The sequence below is a fragment of the Salvelinus sp. IW2-2015 genome, unplaced genomic scaffold (assembly GCF_002910315.2).
Source record: "Salvelinus sp. IW2-2015 unplaced genomic scaffold, ASM291031v2 Un_scaffold1214, whole genome shotgun sequence".
NCBI classification, from domain to species: Eukaryota; Metazoa; Chordata; class Actinopteri; order Salmoniformes; family Salmonidae; genus Salvelinus; species Salvelinus sp. IW2-2015.
Window position 1 is genome coordinate 364,082 of NW_019942782.1, and position 20,621 is coordinate 384,702.

General features: G+C 43.0%; 2 protein-coding genes across 2 annotated transcripts; both read right to left on the minus strand.

The window, feature by feature from the left end:
* Positions 1-6,361: 6,361 nt before the first annotated feature.
* Positions 6,362-9,703, minus strand: LOC112070076 (zinc finger protein 79-like). The gene has a single exon (XM_024137481.2). The coding sequence runs from the start codon at positions 8,776-8,778 to the stop codon at positions 8,059-8,061; it is 720 nt and encodes a 239-aa protein (XP_023993249.1). The 5' UTR covers positions 8,779-9,703; the 3' UTR covers positions 6,362-8,058.
* Positions 9,704-18,730: 9,027 nt separating this feature from the next.
* Positions 18,731-20,053, minus strand: LOC139024228 (uncharacterized). Its single transcript, XM_070438830.1, has 3 exons — positions 19,506-20,053; positions 19,006-19,103; positions 18,731-18,868 (listed from the first exon to the last, which is right to left on the minus strand). The coding sequence occupies exons 1-3, from the start codon at positions 19,804-19,806 to the stop codon at positions 18,731-18,733; spliced, it is 537 nt and encodes a 178-aa protein (XP_070294931.1). The 5' UTR covers positions 19,807-20,053.
* Between the last annotated feature and the right edge of the window lie 568 nt (positions 20,054-20,621).

Consider the following 20,621-nt stretch of genomic DNA (forward strand, 5'->3'; position numbering starts at 1 on the left):
TTCAGAGTGGGTGGCAGGGAATAAGTAGTTCTAAATATTATCTAAAACTAAAAGCTTTTAATTTGGACAAACATTCACTAAACCCTAACCTCAACCAATCGTGTAATAAATAATGTGGAAATTGAAGCAAGTTGAGATGACTAAAGTGCTTGGAGTAACACTAGATTGTAAACTGTCATGGTCAGAACATATTGATGCAGTAGTAGCTAAGATGGGGAGAATTCTGTCTATAATAAAGCGATGTGCTGCCTTCTTAACCAGCACTGTCAACAAGGCAGGTCCTAGCAGGCCTAGTTTCTACCTTCTTAACACAACACTATCAACAAGGCAGGTCCTACAGGCCTAGTTTCTTACCTTCTCTAACAGCACTGTCAACAAGGCAGGTCCTACAGGCCCTAGTTCTACCTTCTTAACAACACTATCAACAAGGCAGGTCCTAACAGGCCCTAGTTTCTACCTTCTTAAAGCACTGTTCAACAAGGCAGGTCCTACAGAGCTCCCTAGGTTTTCTACCTTCTTAACAACACTGTCAACAAGGCAGGTCTACAGGCCTAGTTTCTACCTTCTTAACACACTATCCAACAAGGCAGGTCCTACAGGCCCTAGTTTAACTTAAACCTTCAACATCTAAGCTAGTTCTACCTACCTTCAACAGCAGGTCCTACAGGCCTAGTCTATCTAGCATGTCAGGTCAGCTATCACCTTCTTAACAACCTATCACAAGGCAGGTCCTACAGGCCAGTTTCTACCTTCTTAACAACACTATCAACAAGCAGTTCCTACAGGCACCTAGTTTTCTACCTTCTTAACACACTATAAACAAGGCAGGTCCTACAGGCCCTAGTTTTGTCGCACCTTGACACTGTTCAATCGTGTGGTCGGGTGCCACAAAAAAAGGGCTCAGGAAAATTGCAATTGGCTCAGAACAGGGCAGCAACGGCTGGCCCTTGGATGTACACAGAGAGCTAATATTAATAATATGCATGTCAATCTCTCCTGGCTGAAAGTGGAGGAGAGATTGACTTCAATCACTACTTGTATTAGTGAGAGATATTGACATGTTGAATGCACCGACGCGGTCTGTCTAACTACTGACACACACAGCTCGGACCACCCACCCATATCCCACAGGACATGCCACAAGAGGTTCTTCACAGTCCCCAAGTCCAGAACAGACTAATGGGAGGCACACAGTACTACATAGAGCAATGACTATATGGAACTCAATTCCACATCAGGTAACTGATGCAAGCAGTAACAAATTTGATTTAGAAAACAGATTAAAAACACATCCTTATGGAACAGCGGGGGACTGTGAAGCAACACAAAAAAATTGGCAACAGACAACATGAATACACACACACAACACACAATAACATACACACTATACATACACATGGATTTAGTACTGTAGATATGTGGTATGGTGGAGTAGGGGCCTGAGGGCACACAGTATGTTGTGAAATCTGTGAATGTATTGTAAACATTTTTAAAAATTGTATCAACTGCCTTATTTTGCTGGACCCCAGGAAGAGTCAGCTGCTGCTTTGGCAGCAGCTAATGGGGATCCATAATAAATACAAAGCAAATATATATTGTAAAGCAAATTGTGTATATTTAATATTCCAGACTCTGAACATTGCTCGTTCTACTATTTCTATATTTCTAAATCCTTAAAATAACATTGTGGGGATTTGCATGTATTGTTTTGTATGTTTAAATATTACAGCACTGTTTTTCCACATTCGCGATGACATCAGAGAAATATGTGTATGTGATCAATAACATCTCATTTGATTTGATCTGGTCAGAGGTGTGCAGACAACAGATTGGTGTTTATGGTGGAGAGGACTGTGGACTCAGTGGAGGACATCCAGCAACTTGGCAGTGTTGACACTGCTACTTCCTACCTGACTTGGTATAGGACTTCACTGCTACTTCCTACCTGACTGGTAATAGGACTTCACTGCTACTTCCTACCTGACTGGTAATAGATTCACTGCTACTTCCTATCTGACTGGTAATAGGACTTCACTGCTACTTTCCTATCTGACAGGTAATAGGAACTTCACTGCTACTTACTATCTGACTGGTAGTAGGACTTCACTGCTACTTCCTACCTGACTGGTAAATAGGACTTCACTCCTACTTCCTACCTGACTGGTAATAGGACTTCACTGCTACTTTCCTACCTGACTGGTAATGGACTTACTGCTACTTCCTACCTGACTGATAATGAGGACTTTACTGCTATTTCATAGTTTTGATGTCTTCATCTATTATTCTACAATGTAGAAAATAGTAAAAAATAAAGAAAAACCTTGAATGAGGAGGGTGTCCAAACATTTGATTGGTTCTGTATCCTTTATCGCTACTGTCACATAACATAATGTCAGTGTCAGTGTATGCATCCTTAGATGCTGCTGGGGAATTGTGTTATATTGTGTACATGTTCCCCCTGTAGATAATTAAGATGCTGGTTGGTGTTTAGGCTGGGTTTCTGTATAGACGTGAAGCTTCTTTTTTAACACATATTGATTGAGTTAGTTAATTAGCATGCCTGAGTTGGTTGGTTTTATTGGGTAGTGGAATGACTTTAGCTTCCCTCCAGGCCGGAGGGCACACACTTTCTAGTCGGCTTAAATTAAAGACAAGGCAAATAGGAGTGGCAATGTCGGCTGCTATTATCCTCAGTAATTTTMCATCTAGATTGTSAGAKSCAGGTGGCTTKWCATTGTTGATAGACAACAATAATTTTTTCACCTCTTCCACACTGACTTTATGGAATTCAAAAGTACAATTCTTGTCTTTCATAATTTGGTCCGATATACTTGTGTAGTGTGTAGTGTCAGCGTTTGTTGCTGGCATGTCATCCCTAATTTTCCTTATCTTGCCAATGAATAAAATCATTAAAGTAGTTTGCAATATCAGTGGTCTTTGTGATGAATGAGCCATCTGATTCAATGAATGAAGGAGCAGAGTTGGCTTTTTTCCCCAAAATGTAATTTAAGGTTCCCCAAAGCTTTTTCCTACCATTCTTTATATAATTTATCTTTGTTTCATAGTGTAGTTTCTTTTTCTTTAGTTTAGTCACATGATTTCTTAATTTGCAGAACGTTTGCCAATCAGTTGGGCTGCCAGACTTAATTGCCATACCTTTTGCCTCATCCCTCTCAACCATACAATTTTTCAATTCCTCATCAATCCACGGGGATTTAACAGTGTTTACAGCCATTTTTTTAATGGCTGCATGCTTATTAGTAACTGGAATAAGTCGTTTCATAAATGTATCAAGTGCAGCGTCTGGTTGTTCGCTCATTAAACACCACGACAAATATTCTTTACATCTTCAACATATGAATCACTACAAAACTTATTGTATGACCTCTTATACACTATATTAGCCGTTGGAACAGTGGAACACAATAATAGTCTTTGGAACTTTGGTTTTCCTAGATATGGCTACTATATTGTGATCACTACATCTGATGGATCTGGATACTGTTTTAAAACACATTTCTGCAGCATTAGTAAAGATATGATCAAAACATGTTGATGATTTCATTCCTCTACTGTTTGTAACTACCCTGGTAGGTTGACTGATAACCTGAACAAGGTTGACGGCGCTGGTTACAGTTTGAAGCTTTCTCTTGAGTGGGCAGCCTGATCACAGCTTTCCTCCAGTATTAGTTAATTAATTAACAGTGTCTGGAGTTTAGTTTGCCTGTTCTACAGTCTTGTAAAGATAGGGGGGTTGACTGGGACAGGCAATGTAACATCTATAATGTTTTAAGGAAAAGTTTTTGTAAAACAAGCATCTTACATTGGATCATCTTTTAACTTTTTCTTCATTGACCAGGTTGTAATGTATTCCTGAGTGGGCAGCTTGATGAAAGCCAGTCAATATTTAAATCACCCAGAAAATATACTTCTCTGTTGATATTGCATACATTATCAAGCATTTCACACATATTATCCAGATACTGACTGTTAGCCCAAGGTGGTCTATAGCAGCTTCCCAYCAGAATGGGCTTTAGGTGAGGCAGATGAACCTGTAGCCATATAACTTCAACAGTATTTAACATGAGATCGTCTCTAAGCTTTACAGGAATGTGGTTCTGAATATAGACACCGCCTCCGTTGGCATTTCTGTCTTTTCGGTAGATGTTATAACCATGTATTGCTACCACTGTATCATCAAAGCTTTTTAATGTTTATTAACAGAGGTAGACTTACTCATGTTATTTACACTGGAGCTGATAGTACAGGGTGAGCTTCATAAAGTGGTCTTCCTACTATTGCACACTGACAACAGTGTAACTCTGGGTTATAGGCTCATGATTACTGCAGTAGCTGTAGGATAAACAGATTATTCGGTGCAATTAGGGGTACATAAATGAAATGACTTACATTGTGTTTGCCAATGCCCCTAAGATCATGTACAATTGATGCAGCATTACGACAACTCATTGTCACAATGGAAGGGATTAACTGAGCTGATCTTGGATCATTTACCAGTCATTGTTTCAACACAGCCTTGAAATGTGTGGACAGAGTCCAGGAACCAAGATGATTTGGATGGACTCCGTGATTCCTGTAGAGTATCTTCTGTTTCCAGAAGGTGTCAAAGTTATCAATAAAAGTGACTCCAGCAGAGCAACAGTAGTCTTTTAGCCAGATGTGTAATGCCAGGACTGTTTTGCTAGCAAAGACTGGAATATGTTCCAGGATATTTCCGATGTCATTGAGGAGTACACCACATCAGTCACTGGCTTTATCAATAAGTGCATTGAGGACGTCGCCCCCACAGTGACTGTACGTACGTACACACCCCAACCAGAAGCCATGGATTACAGGCAACATCCGCACTGAGCTAAAGGGTAGAGCTGCCGCTTTCAAGGTGCGGGACTCTTAACCCGGAAGCTAATAAGATATCCTGCTATGCCCTCGGACGAACCATCAAACAGACAAAGCGCCAATACAGGACTAAGATTGAATCGTACTACACTCGCTCCGAAGCCCGTCGGATGTGGCAGGGCCTGCAAACTATTACAGACTACAAAGGGAAGCACAGCCGCGAGCTGCCCAGTGACACGAGCCTACCAGACGAGCTAAATCACTTCTATGCCTGCTTCGAAGCAAGCAACACTGAGGCATGCTTGAGGGCATCAGCTGTTCCGGAYGAGAATATATGCCATTTAGCAGACACTTTTATCCAAAGTGATTTGCAGTCATGATAACACTTTACATTTGGGTGGTCCCAGGAATCAAACCCACAACCCTGGTTTAACAAGCACCATACTCTACCAACTGAGCTACACGACCACAAGGAATGATCAAGGAATGACGGAGATAAACACACACACACACAGCCTGAGTTTGAAACATCTAATTTAATCAAATACGTAACATTGAAACTGACATACTCCATATTCATAATCAAATGTTATGTCACATGCGCTGAATACAACAGGTGACCTGACAGTGAAATGTTATGTCACATGCGCTGAATACAATAGGTGACCTGACAGTGAAATGTTATGTCACATGCGCTGAATACAACAGGTGACCTGACAGTGAAATGTTATGTCACATGCGCTGAATACAACAGGTGACCTGACAGTGAAATGTTTACTGACAAGCACTTAACTCTTATTTTATTAACTACATTGTTGGTTAAGAAAATATTTACTAAATAAACTAAAGAAAAAACAGTAACAATAAAATAACAATAACGAGGCTATATACAGGGGGTAGCAGTACAGAGTCAATGTGGAGGCTATATACAGGGGGTACCAGTACAGAGTTAATGTGGAGGCTTTATACAGGAGGTACCAGTACAGAGTCAATGTGAGGCATATACAGGCGGGGGTACCTAGTACCAGAGTTAATGCTGGAGCGCTATATACAAGGGTAGCAGTACAGGAGTCAATGGGGAGGCTTAATACATGGGGCTACGTACAAGAGTATGTGGGAGGCTTTATTACAGGGCGGCGGTACCAGTACAGAGTCAATGTGGAGGCTGTATACAGGCGGTACCAGTTACAGAGTCTGTGGAGCTATATACAGGGGTACCGTTACAGAGTCAATTGGAGGCTTATATACAGGGGGTACCAGTACAGAGTCAATGTGGAGGCTGTATACAGGGGGGACCAGTACAGCAGTAAATGTGGAGGCTATATACAGGGGTACCGGTACAGGAGTCAAGGTATTATGCACGCTGAATAACTTCAAACATTGATAGAAGCAATGATGCGCCTCCAACACTGTTTCTGAAGAGACTGGATGACGCTTCCTGCTCCTCTTCCATAGTGACAACACTGGGCTCAACATGGTTTTCGAGAGACTGGATGACGCTTCCTGCTCCCTCTTCCATAGTGACAACACTGATGGCTCAACATGGGTTTCTGAGAGACTGGATGAGCGCTTCCTGCTCCCTCTTCCATAGGGACAACACTGATGGCTCAACATGGGTTTCTGAGAGACTGGATGACGGCTTCCGCTCCCTCTTCCATAGTGACAACACTGATGGCTCAACATGGGTTCTGAGAGACTGGATGACGCTTCCTGCTCCCTCTTCCATAGTGACAAACATGATGGCTCAACATGGGTTTCTGAGAGACTGGATCGAACAGCTTCCTGCTCCCTCTTCCATAGTGAAAACACTGATGGCTCAACATGGGTTTCTGAGAGACTGGATGACGGCTTCCTGCTCCCTCTTCCATAGTGGGAACACTGCTGGCTCAACATGGGTTTCTGAGAGGCTGGATGACTGCTTCCTGCTCCCTCTTCCATAGTGGGAACACTGCTGGCTCAACATGGGTTTCTGAGAGACTGGATGACTGCTTCCTGCTCCCTCTTCYATAGTGACAACACTGCTGGCTCAACATGGGTTTCTGAGAGGCTGGATGACTGCTTCCTGCTCCCTCTTCCATAGTGACAACACTGATGGCTCAACATGGGCTTCCTGGTTATGAAAGAAAGTGTGGCGGTCAATGGTAGCCACTCCCATTGTGTGAAGCAGTTGTAGTCTTTGTTGGCAGGTATCCAGACACCAGAATGGCAGTAGAAAGGAGCCTGTTCCCCGCATGCTTCCTCACAATCATTGGCTGGATCGACCACTCCCCCACCTGACCACAGGCAGGGGAGTGGAGGCTGTATACTGTCTGATCTTCATTCCTACAACCTTCATCACCACCCCTGGAGTCTCTTCACTGTCTGATCTTCATTCCACAATTTTATAAATGCCGACAGACAATTTGTTAGTTCTTTTGACATGGTGGGGTCTTTTTGTGTCAGTAAAAATGTCTAAGCGAGAAATGGAGTTGGAAACTCCTTTATCCACAAATATTTATATAATAACCATCACATCTTAGTTAACTTGGAGTCACGTGATGATATGTTGTGTGGTCCTCCCACTATGACTTGGGAACCCATGTAGTTTATTAGGCTACAGATGAAATAAGTTATGAACTTCACAGGGTGGTGAAACTGCATGTGATGAGCTTGATGCTCCTTTCCAATACATTTTGAAGGTCTTATTCTGATTATCTGTAGTGCTGGAGGAATGACACACCCAGATAAACACACACAATGTCAGAGTTTAAACAAGGACCATTTAAACACATGGAATCTAATCTACTCTATATTCAAACTGAAATACTCCATATTCACTTCATGTTTTCTAATAAACACATTCAAATATATGTTTGAGTATACTTTGTACAATTCAATATGGTATAAACAAGTAAACACATTCTCAGTCAACAATATAAGACAATGGGAACATTCTCAGTCAACAATATAAGACAATGGGAACACTGTGTAAGTTCTCTGATGAATTTAAAGTCAATGTGATGTGAAATATCAGTTTACACAGCAGGAGAAGTTATTTTTTCTGTGGATTCTCACATCCCTTTTAAGTGACATTTGTTTCTCCCAGGGGTGTATTTAGATCATGATATTTCATGTTTCCTAACGAGCTAAAACTCTTTCCACACTAGGCGCAATAGAAAGGCTTCTCCCCTGTGTGTATTCTCTCATTTCTATTTAGGTTTCCTAAATGGTTAAAACTCGTTCCACACAGGGCGCAATGGAAAGGTGTGTGTCCACATGTCTTTTCAGGCTTCCTAACCTGGTAAACCTAGTTCCACACTGGGAGCAGTGGTAAGGCTTATCCCCTGTGTGTATTTGCTCATGAGYTTTCATGTTTCCTAACATGCTAAAACTCTTTCCACACTGGGCGCAATGGTATGGCTTCTCCCCAGTGTGTATTCGCACATGAGATTGCAGGTTTCCTAACATGCGAAAACTCTTTCCACACTGGGGGCAATGGTATGGCTTCTCCCCTGTGTGTAATCGTGCATGAGATTGCAGGTTTCCCAATGAGCCAAAACTCTTTCCACACTGGGCGCAACGGTATGGCTTCTCCCCCGTGTGTATTCGCTCATGAGCTATTAGGCCTCCTAATCTGTTAAAACTCTTTCCACAATGGGAGCAGTTGTAAGGCTTCTCACCTGTGTGTATTCGGTCATGAACTTTCAGGCTTCCTTGCTGCCTAAAACACTTTCCACAATGGGAGCAGTGGTAAGGCTTCTCCCCTGTGTGTATTCGGTCATGAGCTTTCAGGCTTGCTAACTGGATAAAACTCTTTCCACACTGGGAGCAGTGGTAAGGCTTCTCCCCTGTGAGATTTCTCTCGTGTGTTTTCAGGCTTCCTAACTTGGCAAAACTCTTTCCAATCTGAGAGCAGAGGTGTCTTCTTGCTGGTTTGGACATCTCTGGTTCCTCCAAGTTTGGTTTTCCTCCTGCCAAAGACAGTGTTTATTTAAAGCGAGAACAGAATGAAATCTCCACATGATAAAACTGCCTTGCTATGAGGTTTAATTCAAATCAGATCCCTCAATAACCTGAGGCCAGTTTTCAAACATTTCATAATTTAAACAATCTTGGTGTGATTTTTAAACAAATGATGTTGTAGAGCTTCCTGGTAATACAGTTACATTACTTATTCTGTTTTAGAAGTCAGAAAACAAAAAACTAGACAGTTCTAGGACACTCAAAACACAGACATCGCTGTATTCCTATCAGCAGGTGGTTGTAAATATATAACCTTCATAGCTGTATGATACAGAATGTGACCTACACACTTCCTGAAACCTAAAATAAGTAAATAAGTAATTGTCAAAAAGTATTATTATAATATTTTTTTTTACATTGGACACAGACACAAAGCACATCTGTAACATCTCCCCGTGGGTTCGACACAATGTTGATTTAGATGTTCATACATTTTTACATTTTGACTAAATCACTAATGGCATGATATTTTGGGTAAAGTAAAAAGAATGTGAAAATATTTGAGGCAGAAAAAAAAAAAAAGATTATTATATTTATATTTTTTACCCCCTTTTTCATCAATTGATGGTTACAGTCTTGTCTCATCGCTGCAACTCCCGTACGGACTCGGGAGAGGCGACCGTCAAGAGCCATGCGTCCTCCGAAACACAACCGCACAGCTTCTTGACACGATGCACAATTAACCCATAAGCCAGCCGCACTTTTGTGTTGGAGGAAACACCTTACACCTGGCGACCGTGTCAGCGTGCATGTGCCCAGTCCGCCATAGGAGTCGCTAGAGCGAGATAAGGACATCCTGACAGGCCAAACCCTCCTCCAACCCGGATGACACTGGGCCAATTGAATCTCCTGGTCGTGGACGGCTGCGACAGAGCTGGGTATCAAACCAGGATCTGTATTAATGCAGCACAATGCAGTGCCTTAGACGCTGCGCCAGAGCTGGGTATCAAACCAGGANCAGCACAATGCAGTGCCTTAGACGCTGCGCCAGAGCTGGGTATCAAACCAGGATCTGTATTAATGCACAATGCAGTGCCTTAGACGCTGCGACACTCGGAAGGATGCATTTACATTTCTGTTCAGTAAATATATTTTATATTTGAGATTCTTCAAAGTAGCCACCCTTTGCACATTCTTGGCATTCTGTCAATTAGCTTTTCAACAGTCTTGAAGTAGTTCCCACATATGCTGAGCACTTGTTGGTTGCTTTTCCTTCACTCCGCAGTCCAACTCATCCCAAACCATCTCAATTGGGTTGAGGTCCGGTGATTGTGGAGGCCAGGTCATCTGATGCAGCATTCAAATCACTCTCATTGGTCAAATAGCCCTTACACAGCCTGGAGGTGTGTTTTGGGTCATTGTCCTGTTGAAAAACAAATGATAGTCCCACTAAGTGCCAACCAGAAAGAATTGGCGTATCGCTGCAGAACGCAGCCTGGTTAAGTGTGCATTGAATTCTAAATAAATCACAGTGTCACCAGCAAAGCACCCCCAACACCATCGCACCTCCATGCTTCTTGGTGGGAACCACACGTGCGGAGATCATCCGTTCACCTACTCGCATCTCGCAAACACACTGTGTTTGGAACCAAAAAATCTGAAATTTGGATTCATCAGACCAAAGGACAGATTTCCACCGGTCTAATATCCATTGCTCGTGTTTCTTGGCCCAAGCAAGTCTCTTCTTATTATTGGTGTCCTTTAGTAGTGGTTTCTTTGCAGCAATTCAACTACGAAGGCCTGATTCACACAGTCTCCTCTGAACAGAGGACGTTGAGATGTGTCTGTTACTTGAACTCTGTGAAGCATTTATTTGGGTTGCAATTTCTGAGGCTGGTAACTCTAATGAACTTATCCTCTGCAGCAGAGGTAACTCTGGGTCTTCCTTTCCTGTGGAGGTCCTCATGAGAGCCAGTTCCATCATAGCGCTTGATGGTTTTTGCGACTGCACTTGAAGAAACTTTCAAAGTTCTTGAAATTTTCCGGATTGACTGAACTTCGTGTCTTAAAGTAATGCTGGACAATTGTTACTCTTTGCTTATTTAAGCTGTTCTGGCCATAATATGGACTTGGTCTTTTACCAAATAGGGATATCTTCTGTGTACCCCCCTTCCTTGTCACAATTGATTGGCTCAAACACATTAAGAAAGGAATTCCACAAATTAACTTCAAGAAGGCACACCTGTTAATTGAAATGCATTCCAGGTTACTACCTCATGAAGCTGGTTGAGAGAATGCCAAGCGTGTGAAAGGCAAACGGTGGCTACTTTGAAGAATTTCAAACATAAAATATATTTTGATTTGTTTAACACTTTTTCGTTTACTACATGATTCAATATGTGTTATTTCATAGTTTAGGTGTCTTCACTATTATTCTACAATGTAGAAAATAGTAAAAACGAAGAAAAACCCTTGAATGAGTAGTTGTGTCCTAACTTTTGACTGGTAGTGTATGTGGTCGATTCCGTGGGAAAGTCAACCTGAACATGTGTAACGGAGGTGAGAACGTGCCGTAAGCTCACTCCACAGCTATCAAATCAAATTTTATTGGTAACATACACATGGTTAGCAGATGTTAATGCGAGTGTAGCGAAATGCCTGTGCTTCTAGTTCCGACCATGCAGTAATATCTAACAAGTAATCTAACAATTTCAAAACAACTACCTTTTACACACAAGTGTAAAGGAATGAATAAGAATATGTATATATAAATATAGGGATGAGCGATGGCCAAACGGCATAGGCAAGATGCAGTAGATGGTATAGAGTACAGTATATACATATGAGATGAGTAATGTAGGGTATGTAAACATTATATAAAGTGGCATTGTTTAAAGTGACTAGTGATACATTTATTACATCAAATTTTTAATTATTAAAGTGACTAGAGATTTGAGTCAGTATGTTGTGATATGTTGTGATGATATTAGTGATGGCTGTTTAACAGTCTGATGGCCTTGAGATAGTAGCTGTATTTCAGTCTCGGTCCCAGCTTTGATGCACCTGTACTGACCTCGCCTTCTGGATGATAGCGGGGTGAACAGGCAGTGGCTCGGGTGGTTGTTGTCCTTGATGATCTTTTTGGCCTTCCTGTAACATCGGGTGGTGTAGGTCTCCTGGAGGGCAGGTAGTTTGCCCCCTGTGATGCGTTGTGCAGACCTTACCACCCTCTGGAGAGCCTTACGGTTGTGGGCGGAGCAGTTACCGTACCAGGCGATGATACAGCCCAATAGGATGCTCTCGATTGTGCATCTGTAAAAGTTTGTGAGTGTTTTTGGTGACAAGCCAAATTTCTTCAGCCTCCTGAGGTTGAAGAGGCGCTATTGCGCCTTCTTCACCACGCTGTCTGTGTGGGTGGACCGTTTCAGTTTGTCCGTGATGTGTATGCAGAGGAACTTAACTTCCCACCTTCTCCACTACTGTCTCCGTCGATGTGGATAGAGGGGTGATCCCTCTGCTGTTTCCTGAAGTCCACGATCATCTCCTTTGTTTTGTTGACGTTGAGTGAGGTCATTTTCCTGACACCACACTCGAGGGCCCTCACCTCCTCGCTGTAGGCCATCTCGTCGTTGTGGTAATCAAGCCTACCACTGTAGTGTCGTCTGCAAATTTGATGATTGAGTTGGAGGCGTGCATGGCCACGCAGTCATGGGTGAACAGTGAGTGCAGGAGAGGGCTGGAGAACGCACCTTGTGGGGCCCCAGTGTTTGAGGATCAGCGGGGTGAGATGTTGTTTCCTACCCTCACCACTTGGTTGCGTCCGTCAGAAAGTCCAGTACCCAGTTGCACAGGGTGGGGTCGAGACCCAGGGTCTCAAGCTTAATGACGAGTTTGGAGGGTACTATGGTGTTAAATGCTGTAGTCGATGAACAGCATTCTTACAAAGGTATTCCTATTGTCCAGATGGATAGGCAGTGGGCAGTGTGATGGCGTCGTCTGTGGACCTATTGGGGCTTTAAGCAAATTGGAGTGGGTCTAGGGTGTCAGGTAGGGTGGAGGTGATATGATCCTTGACTAGTCTCTCAAAGCACTTCATGATGATGGAAGTGAGTGCTACGGGCGATAAATCGTTTAGCTCAGTTACCTTAGCTTTCTTGGGAACAGGAGCAATGGTGGCCCTCTTGAAGCATGTAGGAACAGCAGACTGGAATAGGGATTTATTGAGTATGTCCGTAAACACACCAGCCAGCGGGTCTGCGCATGCTCTGAGGACGCGGCTATGGATGCCATCTGGGCCGGCAGCCTTGCAAGGGTTAACACGTTTAAATGTTTTACTCACGTTGCCTGCAGTGAAGGAGAGCCCGCAGGTTTTGTAGCGGGCACTGTTGGTGGCACTGTATTGTCCTCAAAGCGAGCAAAGAAGTTTAGTTTGTCTGGAGGCAAGACATCGGGGTCTGCGACGGGCCGGTTTTCTTTTTGTAGTCCGTGATTGACTGTAGACCCTGCCACCACCTCTCCGTGTCTGAGCCGTTGAATTGCGACTCTACTTTGTCTCTAAACTGACGCTTAGCTTGTTTGATTGCCTTGCGGAGGGAATAGCTACACTGTTTGTATTCGGTCATGTTTCAGGTCGCCTTGCCCTCATTAAAAGCAGTGGTTCGCGCTTTCAGTTTTGCGCGAACGCTGCAATGAATCCACGGTTTCTGGTTTGGGAAGGTTTTAATAGTCGCCGTGGGTACAACATCACCGATGCACTTGCTAATAAACTCGCTCACCGAATCAGCATATACATCAATGTTGTTGTTCAACGCTATCCGGAACATATCCCAGTCCACGTGATCGAAGCAATCTTGAAGCATGGAATCAGATAGGTCAGACTGGCGTTTAACAGACATGAGCATTTCCTGTTTAGTTTCTGTCTATAGGCTGGGACCAACAAAATGGAGTCGTGGTCAGATTTGCCGAAAGGAGGCTTTGTATGCATCACGGAAGTTAGAGTAACAGTGATCCAGAATTTTGCCAGCCCGGGTCGCGCATTCGATATGCTGATAAAATTTAGGGAGCCTTGTTTTCAGATTAGCCTTGTTAAAATCCCCAGCTACAATAAATGCAGCCTCAGGATATGTGGTTTACATAGAGTCCAATGAAGTTCTTTCAGGGCCGTCGAGGTGTCTGCTTGGGGGGATATACAGTCGTGGCCAAACGTTTTGAGAATGACACAAATACAAATTTTCACAAAGTCTGCTGACTCAGTTTGTATGATGGCAATTTGCATAACTCCAGAATGTTATGAAGAGTGATCAGATGAATTGCAATTAATTGCAAAGTCCCTCTTTGAAATGCAAATTAACTGAATCCCCAAAAACATTTCCACTGCATTTCAGCCCTGCCACAAAAGGACCAGCTGACATCATGTCAGTGATTCTCTCGTTAACCTCTCTGGGGTAGGGGCAGTATTTTGACATCCGATGAAAAGCGTGCCCAAATAAATTGCCTGTTCCTCAGGCCCAAAAGCTAGGATATGCATACAACTGGTAGATTTGGATAGAAAACACTCTAAAGTTTCTAAAACTGTTAAAAGAATGTCTGTGAGTATAACAGAACTGATTTGGCAGGCGAAACCCCGAGAACAAACCATCCAGGGGGGAARAAATTGAGGTCATAGGATTTTCCAATGATTTTCTATGGGACTCCCTTTTTATTAGGAACCTGGTTGCAGTTCCTATGGCTTCCACTAGTTGTCAACCGTCTTAAGAAATTGTTCAATGTTTTTCTTTTGAGAAATGAAGAAGTAGTGCTATTGATTGTAAGTGTCACTCCAGATGAACTCTCCTGTTTTTGTGCGCGTGACCTGGAAAGCGCTTCACATTGTTTTTATCCGGTATTAGAAACAGTTTATTCCGTCTTAAATTTGAACGATTATTTACATTTTAGGGTACCCGAGGTTGGATTAGGAACGTTGTTTGAAATGTTTGGACCAAGTTTACAGGTAACTTATTAGATACTTTGTAGGCATGTTGGGCGAGTTGAAACCGGTGTATTTCTGAATCAAACGAGCCAAATAAATGGACATTTTTGGGACATAAAGGACATTATCGAACAAAAGGACAATTTGTGATGTTTCTGGGACATTTTGGAGTGCCAACAGAAGAAGATCTTTAAAGGTAAGGCATTAATTATATAGCTATTTCTGACTTTTGTGGCGCACCTGCCTGGTTGAAATATGATTTTTATGTGTTTGTATGCGGGGCGCTGTCCTCAGATAATCGCATGGTTTACTTTTGCCGTAAAGCCTTTTTGAAATCTGACACGGCGGCTGGATTAACAAGAAGTGAAGCTTTATTTTGATGTATAACACATATATTTTCAAGAATGTTAAATATTTGAATTTAGTATTTTTGAATTTCGCGCTCTGCAATTTCACCGGTTGGCGGCCGTCCCACCTACCCTAGAGAGGTTAACACAGGTGTGAGTGTTGACGAGGACAAGGCTGGAGATCACTCTGTCATGCTGATTGAGTTCAAATAACAGACTGGAAGCTTCAAAAGGAAGGCGGTGCTTGGAATCAATGTTCTTCCTCTGTCAACCCTGGTTACCTGCAAGGAAACTCGTGTCGTCATCATTGCTTTGCACATAAAGGGCTTCACAGGCAAGGATATTGTTGCCAGTAAGATCAGCAACCATTTATCGGATCATCAAGAACTTCAAGGAGAGCGGTTCAATTGTTGTAAAAAAGGCTTCAGGGCGACCAAGAAAGTCCAGCAAGCGCCAGGAACGTCTCCTAAAGTTGATTCAGCTACGGGATCGGGGCACGACCAGTACAGAGCTTGCTCAGGAATGGCAGCAGGCAGGTGTGAGTGCATCTGCACGCACAGTGAGGCAAAGACTTTTGGAGGATGGCCTGGTGTCAAGAAGGGCAGCAAAGAAGCCACTTCTCTCCAGGAAAAACATCAGGGACAGACTGATATTCTGCAAAAGGTACAGGGATTGGACTGCTGAGGACTGGGGTAAAGTAATTTTCTCTGATGAATCCCCTTTCCGATGTTTGGGGCATCCAGAAAAAAGCTTGTCGGAGAAGACAAGGAGGGCTACCATCAGTCCTGTGTCATGCCAACAGTAAAGCATTCTGAGACCATTCATGTGTGGGGTTGCTTCTCACCAAGGAGTGGGCTCACTCACAATTTTTCCACAGACACAGCCATGAATAAAGAACGGCACCAATACATCCTCCGAGAGCAACTTCTTCCCAGCCATCCAGGAACAGTTTGGTGACGAACAATGCCTTTCCAGCATGATGGAGCACCTTGCCATAAGGCAAAAGTGATAACTAAGTGGCTCGGAACAAAACAAAACATCAGAAATTTTGGGTCGATGGCCATGAAACCCCCAGACCTTAATCACATTGAGAACTTGTGGTCAATCCTCAAAGAGCGGGCGGACAAACAAAAACCCACAAATTCTAGACAAACTCCAAGCATTGATTATGCCAAGAATGGGCTGCCATCAGTCAGGATGTGGCCCAGAAGTTAATTGACAGCATGCCAAGCGGGATTGTAGAGGTCTGAAAAAAGAAGGTAAACACTGCAAATATTGACTCTTTGCATCAACTTCATGTAATTGTCAATAAAAGCCTTTGACACTTATGAAATTCTTGTAATTATACTTCAGTATTCCATAGTAACATCTGACAAAATATCTAAAGACACCGAAGCAGCAAACTATGTGGAAATTAATATTTGTGTCAATTCTCAAAACTTTTCGCCACGACTTCAATTATTATAATTTTTAAATATATTTTCCCCCTCCCATGGATAGACACTACCTACTGTTATATAGACACTACCTAGCTTTTATATAGACACTACTACTGTTATATAGAACACTAACTACTTTTGGCCACGACTGTGATTATAATCGAAGAGAAATTCTCTCGTCGGCATTTAATTGTCAGGAATTCTAGGTCAGGTGAACAAAAGGACTTGAGTTCCTGTATGTTGTTATGATCACACCACGTCTCGTTAATCATAAGGATACACCCCCGCCCTTCTTCTTACCAGAGAGATGTTTGTTTCTGCAGCGCGACGAGTGAAAGAACAGTGGCTGTACCGACTCTGATAACGAGTGAGCCATGTTTCCGTGAAACCAGTGGCTGTACCGACTCTGATAACGAGTGAGCCATGTTTCCGAAGGAAACAAGAATGTATAAGCTGTATAAAAGTCACCAGATGAGAGAACATACCAGGGGAGGAGGGTATGGGGAGTGTTTTGAGTCACGTATGGCTATGTGCTTCCTGTATATAAGGGTATCGTTGAAGCCCACGAGACCTATGAGCGTATTTAATTATGAACCCAATTGTTTAAAATGGGAATGCTGGTAGCCACGAAACCTGGACTAAGAGACGTGTGTGAGCGCCGATCACTGGGCCTCGAGTTACCTCGCTCCAATGGTAGGAACAGCTAGCAGGGCCGGCATCTAATGGGGAACGTATCTGCACCCCCAATACCTAATGGGAGCTCACGTCGTTATACCCCAACGGCCTTACAATAAAATGAGTGCGCCACGATACGCTTTGAGCCCAGGCTCCAACTGGGGACCCTCCTAAAATGAGCCCCTGGTAAGCTCGGGAGACGAGTATCTCAGCAACCAGGAGAATAAACTTCGATGGGACGCGACTTGAGAAGCCCAAGGATAACAAAGAATACAACCACCGGACCGAGCAACGTTGAGAGACCACATAACCGGCTGGAATAAGGCTAGCAAGTATGCAAGAAACGCCCGGCGTCCCAAAACCCAAATCCCTAATTAATCCCATAAAACCCAACGCCAAAACAAACTATACCCACCAAATAAAATTCATAATACAAAAAAAACCAAATACCCATACAACAGCAAACAGCATACCCCCCTCCGTATCCAACTTAACCCCCCAACTCTCTCTAACCGCCTGCCACCCCCTCCTTACGCTCACCCATCCAAACCCTAGCGTGCCGTATATGTCGTACCTCCCCGCCCCGACCCCCATGCCTATCGGACTCCCACAATCCCCTTACTCCCTCCCGCCACCCCTCGTCTCTGAGACACTCAGAGCAGCTATCCAGCGAGCGCGCGCCGGACGACCACGACACATTGAACCATTTATTCGGCCCACACAGAGCATTTGACCTTCAACATCACTACATTGAGGATGATTTCGAGCACGAGGTCACATCAGCGCAGTATGGTGACCGCTACATGCGGTACGTTAGACCCGGTATGGGGGACAACTCGAGGAAGGTAAACTACGCAGTTATACACAATCCACACACAAAGTATCAATATCAACTTTAAAAACACTTTGAAAAAGGTTCTACAATATGATTGATGCGAGTTTCAGGCTTCATGACCATGTTAATATCGGAAATTAAGTTACTTTTGTCCTATTAACAGAGAACGAAGATGGAAATCACACACATGCGCTTTTCATTTAATCATATATCATAGCTTTTAGAAAAGTTTACAGGCTTTGTTTCATAAAATATCATATTTTATAATTATTAACAAATTCTGATAGATCAGATGTTAATGAAGCCCAAATATCAGACCACACTGAATAGTCTGGAAGTTATAGTTTCTGTTGTGTCTGAAGGTCTTTGTAAAGATAGGAGGGGACTTGACTGAGGGCACAGGCCAATGTAACAATCCACAATGTTTATAACGGAAACCTTCTCTCCACAAGATCACACTTTCACATCTAAGGAGCATTAAATTCATATGAGTCAATGGAGCTTCTCAGATCTAGCTTCATGTCAACAAAGAACGTCTGACTGGTTGTCCTAAGGGTAACAGAATACCAGTGGGCAGATCTATTGTATTTGATTCAACTAAACTACAGCACTTACCTTTGATGAGTCAAGATCTAATGATCCCGTTCTTTACTCTTACTCCTCCTACTCACCAGTTCCACTTCAGCCCCGTTGTTTTCCTGCAGTCCACCAGCAGCACAGACAAACCTCTCTCATACCCAGCGTAAGGCGCTACCGGTAGGGCATGACACGGGGACTCCAGGAGGGAGGAAGGGCTAGCGTTGTCCTGGTAACCATAAAGAGGGGACACAGACACATCTCATATGGAACGCTGATGTCACTGTTGTCATAAAGTGCTTTACAGAAACCAGCCCAGACACCCGATAGAGCAAAGCTGTATGCTAGACCAGACACAAGCTGTACCATCTGGTGTTCTGATCTGGAAAGACTCTTCTCTGACTCGTCAGCATCAGGATGTCGGTGAGGCTCCCCAGAGGATCCACAATAGTCATGTCTCTCTCCTGTGTGAATGAGAACATCAAAACAGATCGGTAAACGTATGATCTTCTACTTTACAGAGTCTTACAAGAGCATGAATATGTCTAAAAGGGCCTAAAATGACCACTTTCATCATGATTTTATAAATATATGTTTTATGGGTTCCTTTTATGTACCGTTTGATATTTTAAGTAAAATGATGACACAGTATTGCATTTTAAAAGCCTGTTATATTAGATAAAGTGCACTTTAAAAAAGACCACAAGGAGAAATCAATAACATCTAATTACAAGTTCCCAGAATATATGTACCAATGGCAGATCGACCCAGATACAATTACTACAGTACTGAACAACATATTCACGTGTAGAACTTCAGATCAACAATTGCATATTTTGTGCCTCTGTTTTTAAGACAGTACTCACTGGTGGTAATCAGATCTTCAGTCTCCTCCTCCTTTTTCACTCCCAAAACGTCTTCCTCCTCCTCTTTAATTGAGATAGCCTCCTCTTCCTCTTTTACRMCAAAAGGTTCTTCCTGTACTTTCAATGTTATGGCACCTTCCTCCTTTTTGATTCTGAAAGCTTCTACCCCCTCCTCTTCCACAACCTCTTTCCCATTTTCCTCTTTCACTGTAATATCATCCTCTTCCTCCTTCTTCATTCTGAAAGTTTCTTCCTCTCCTTTCATCAGAGCTTCTTTCTCCGTCTTGCTTAGTGAGCTCATGTTCCCGGGCGATTAGCCTAATGCTATATCAATTTAACACATTCGCTAATTTCACTAGCAAATTACGTTGAAATGAGCTAGTAGATAGGTAAACAGAAGTATTGTAACGACCCTGGGTACAGTATGTTCAAAACACTAAGAGTAATATACACAAGATTGGTTTAAAACGYTTCAATGATTCTCTTTTATGTTTGCTAGCAAWCCACCGCGTTGGTTAAATCAGTAGCCTTTTGTCGCTGGTGAAGAGGCTTCATSTCCGTCCACTAGATTATACGTCACGCAAGAAGCRTCACCTGAAAAACTCACTTCGCCCTCTGCTGACTGGAGTGGGTAACGCAGATTGGAAAAAATCTCCATTACTACGTTTATTCTGACAAACAATGTCATAAGAAGTAATTTAAAAACAACCAGATGTTATGTTTTCTCTTACTTCTTACAGCCAATACTTTCCTCCAGGGCTGACCTGCCCATTAGGCAGTAGACTTAAATGTTGAGACCCGAGTCTGCGTCTCTCACATGGATAGGCCAGACCATTCCATAAAAATGGAAGCTCTATAGGAGGAAACCCTGCCTCAGCTATTTGCTTAGAAATTCTAGAGACAGTTAAGGAGGCCTGCGTCTTGTGACCGTAGCGTATGTTTAGTTATGTTTATGGCAGGACTAAATCGGAAAGATAGGTAGAGCAAGCCATGTAATGCGTTGTAGGTTAGCAGTAAAACCTTGAAATCAGCTATAGCCTTAACAGGAAGCCAGTGTAGAGAGGCTAGCACTGGAGCAAATATGATCACATTTTTGGTTCTAGGTCTCAAGATTTC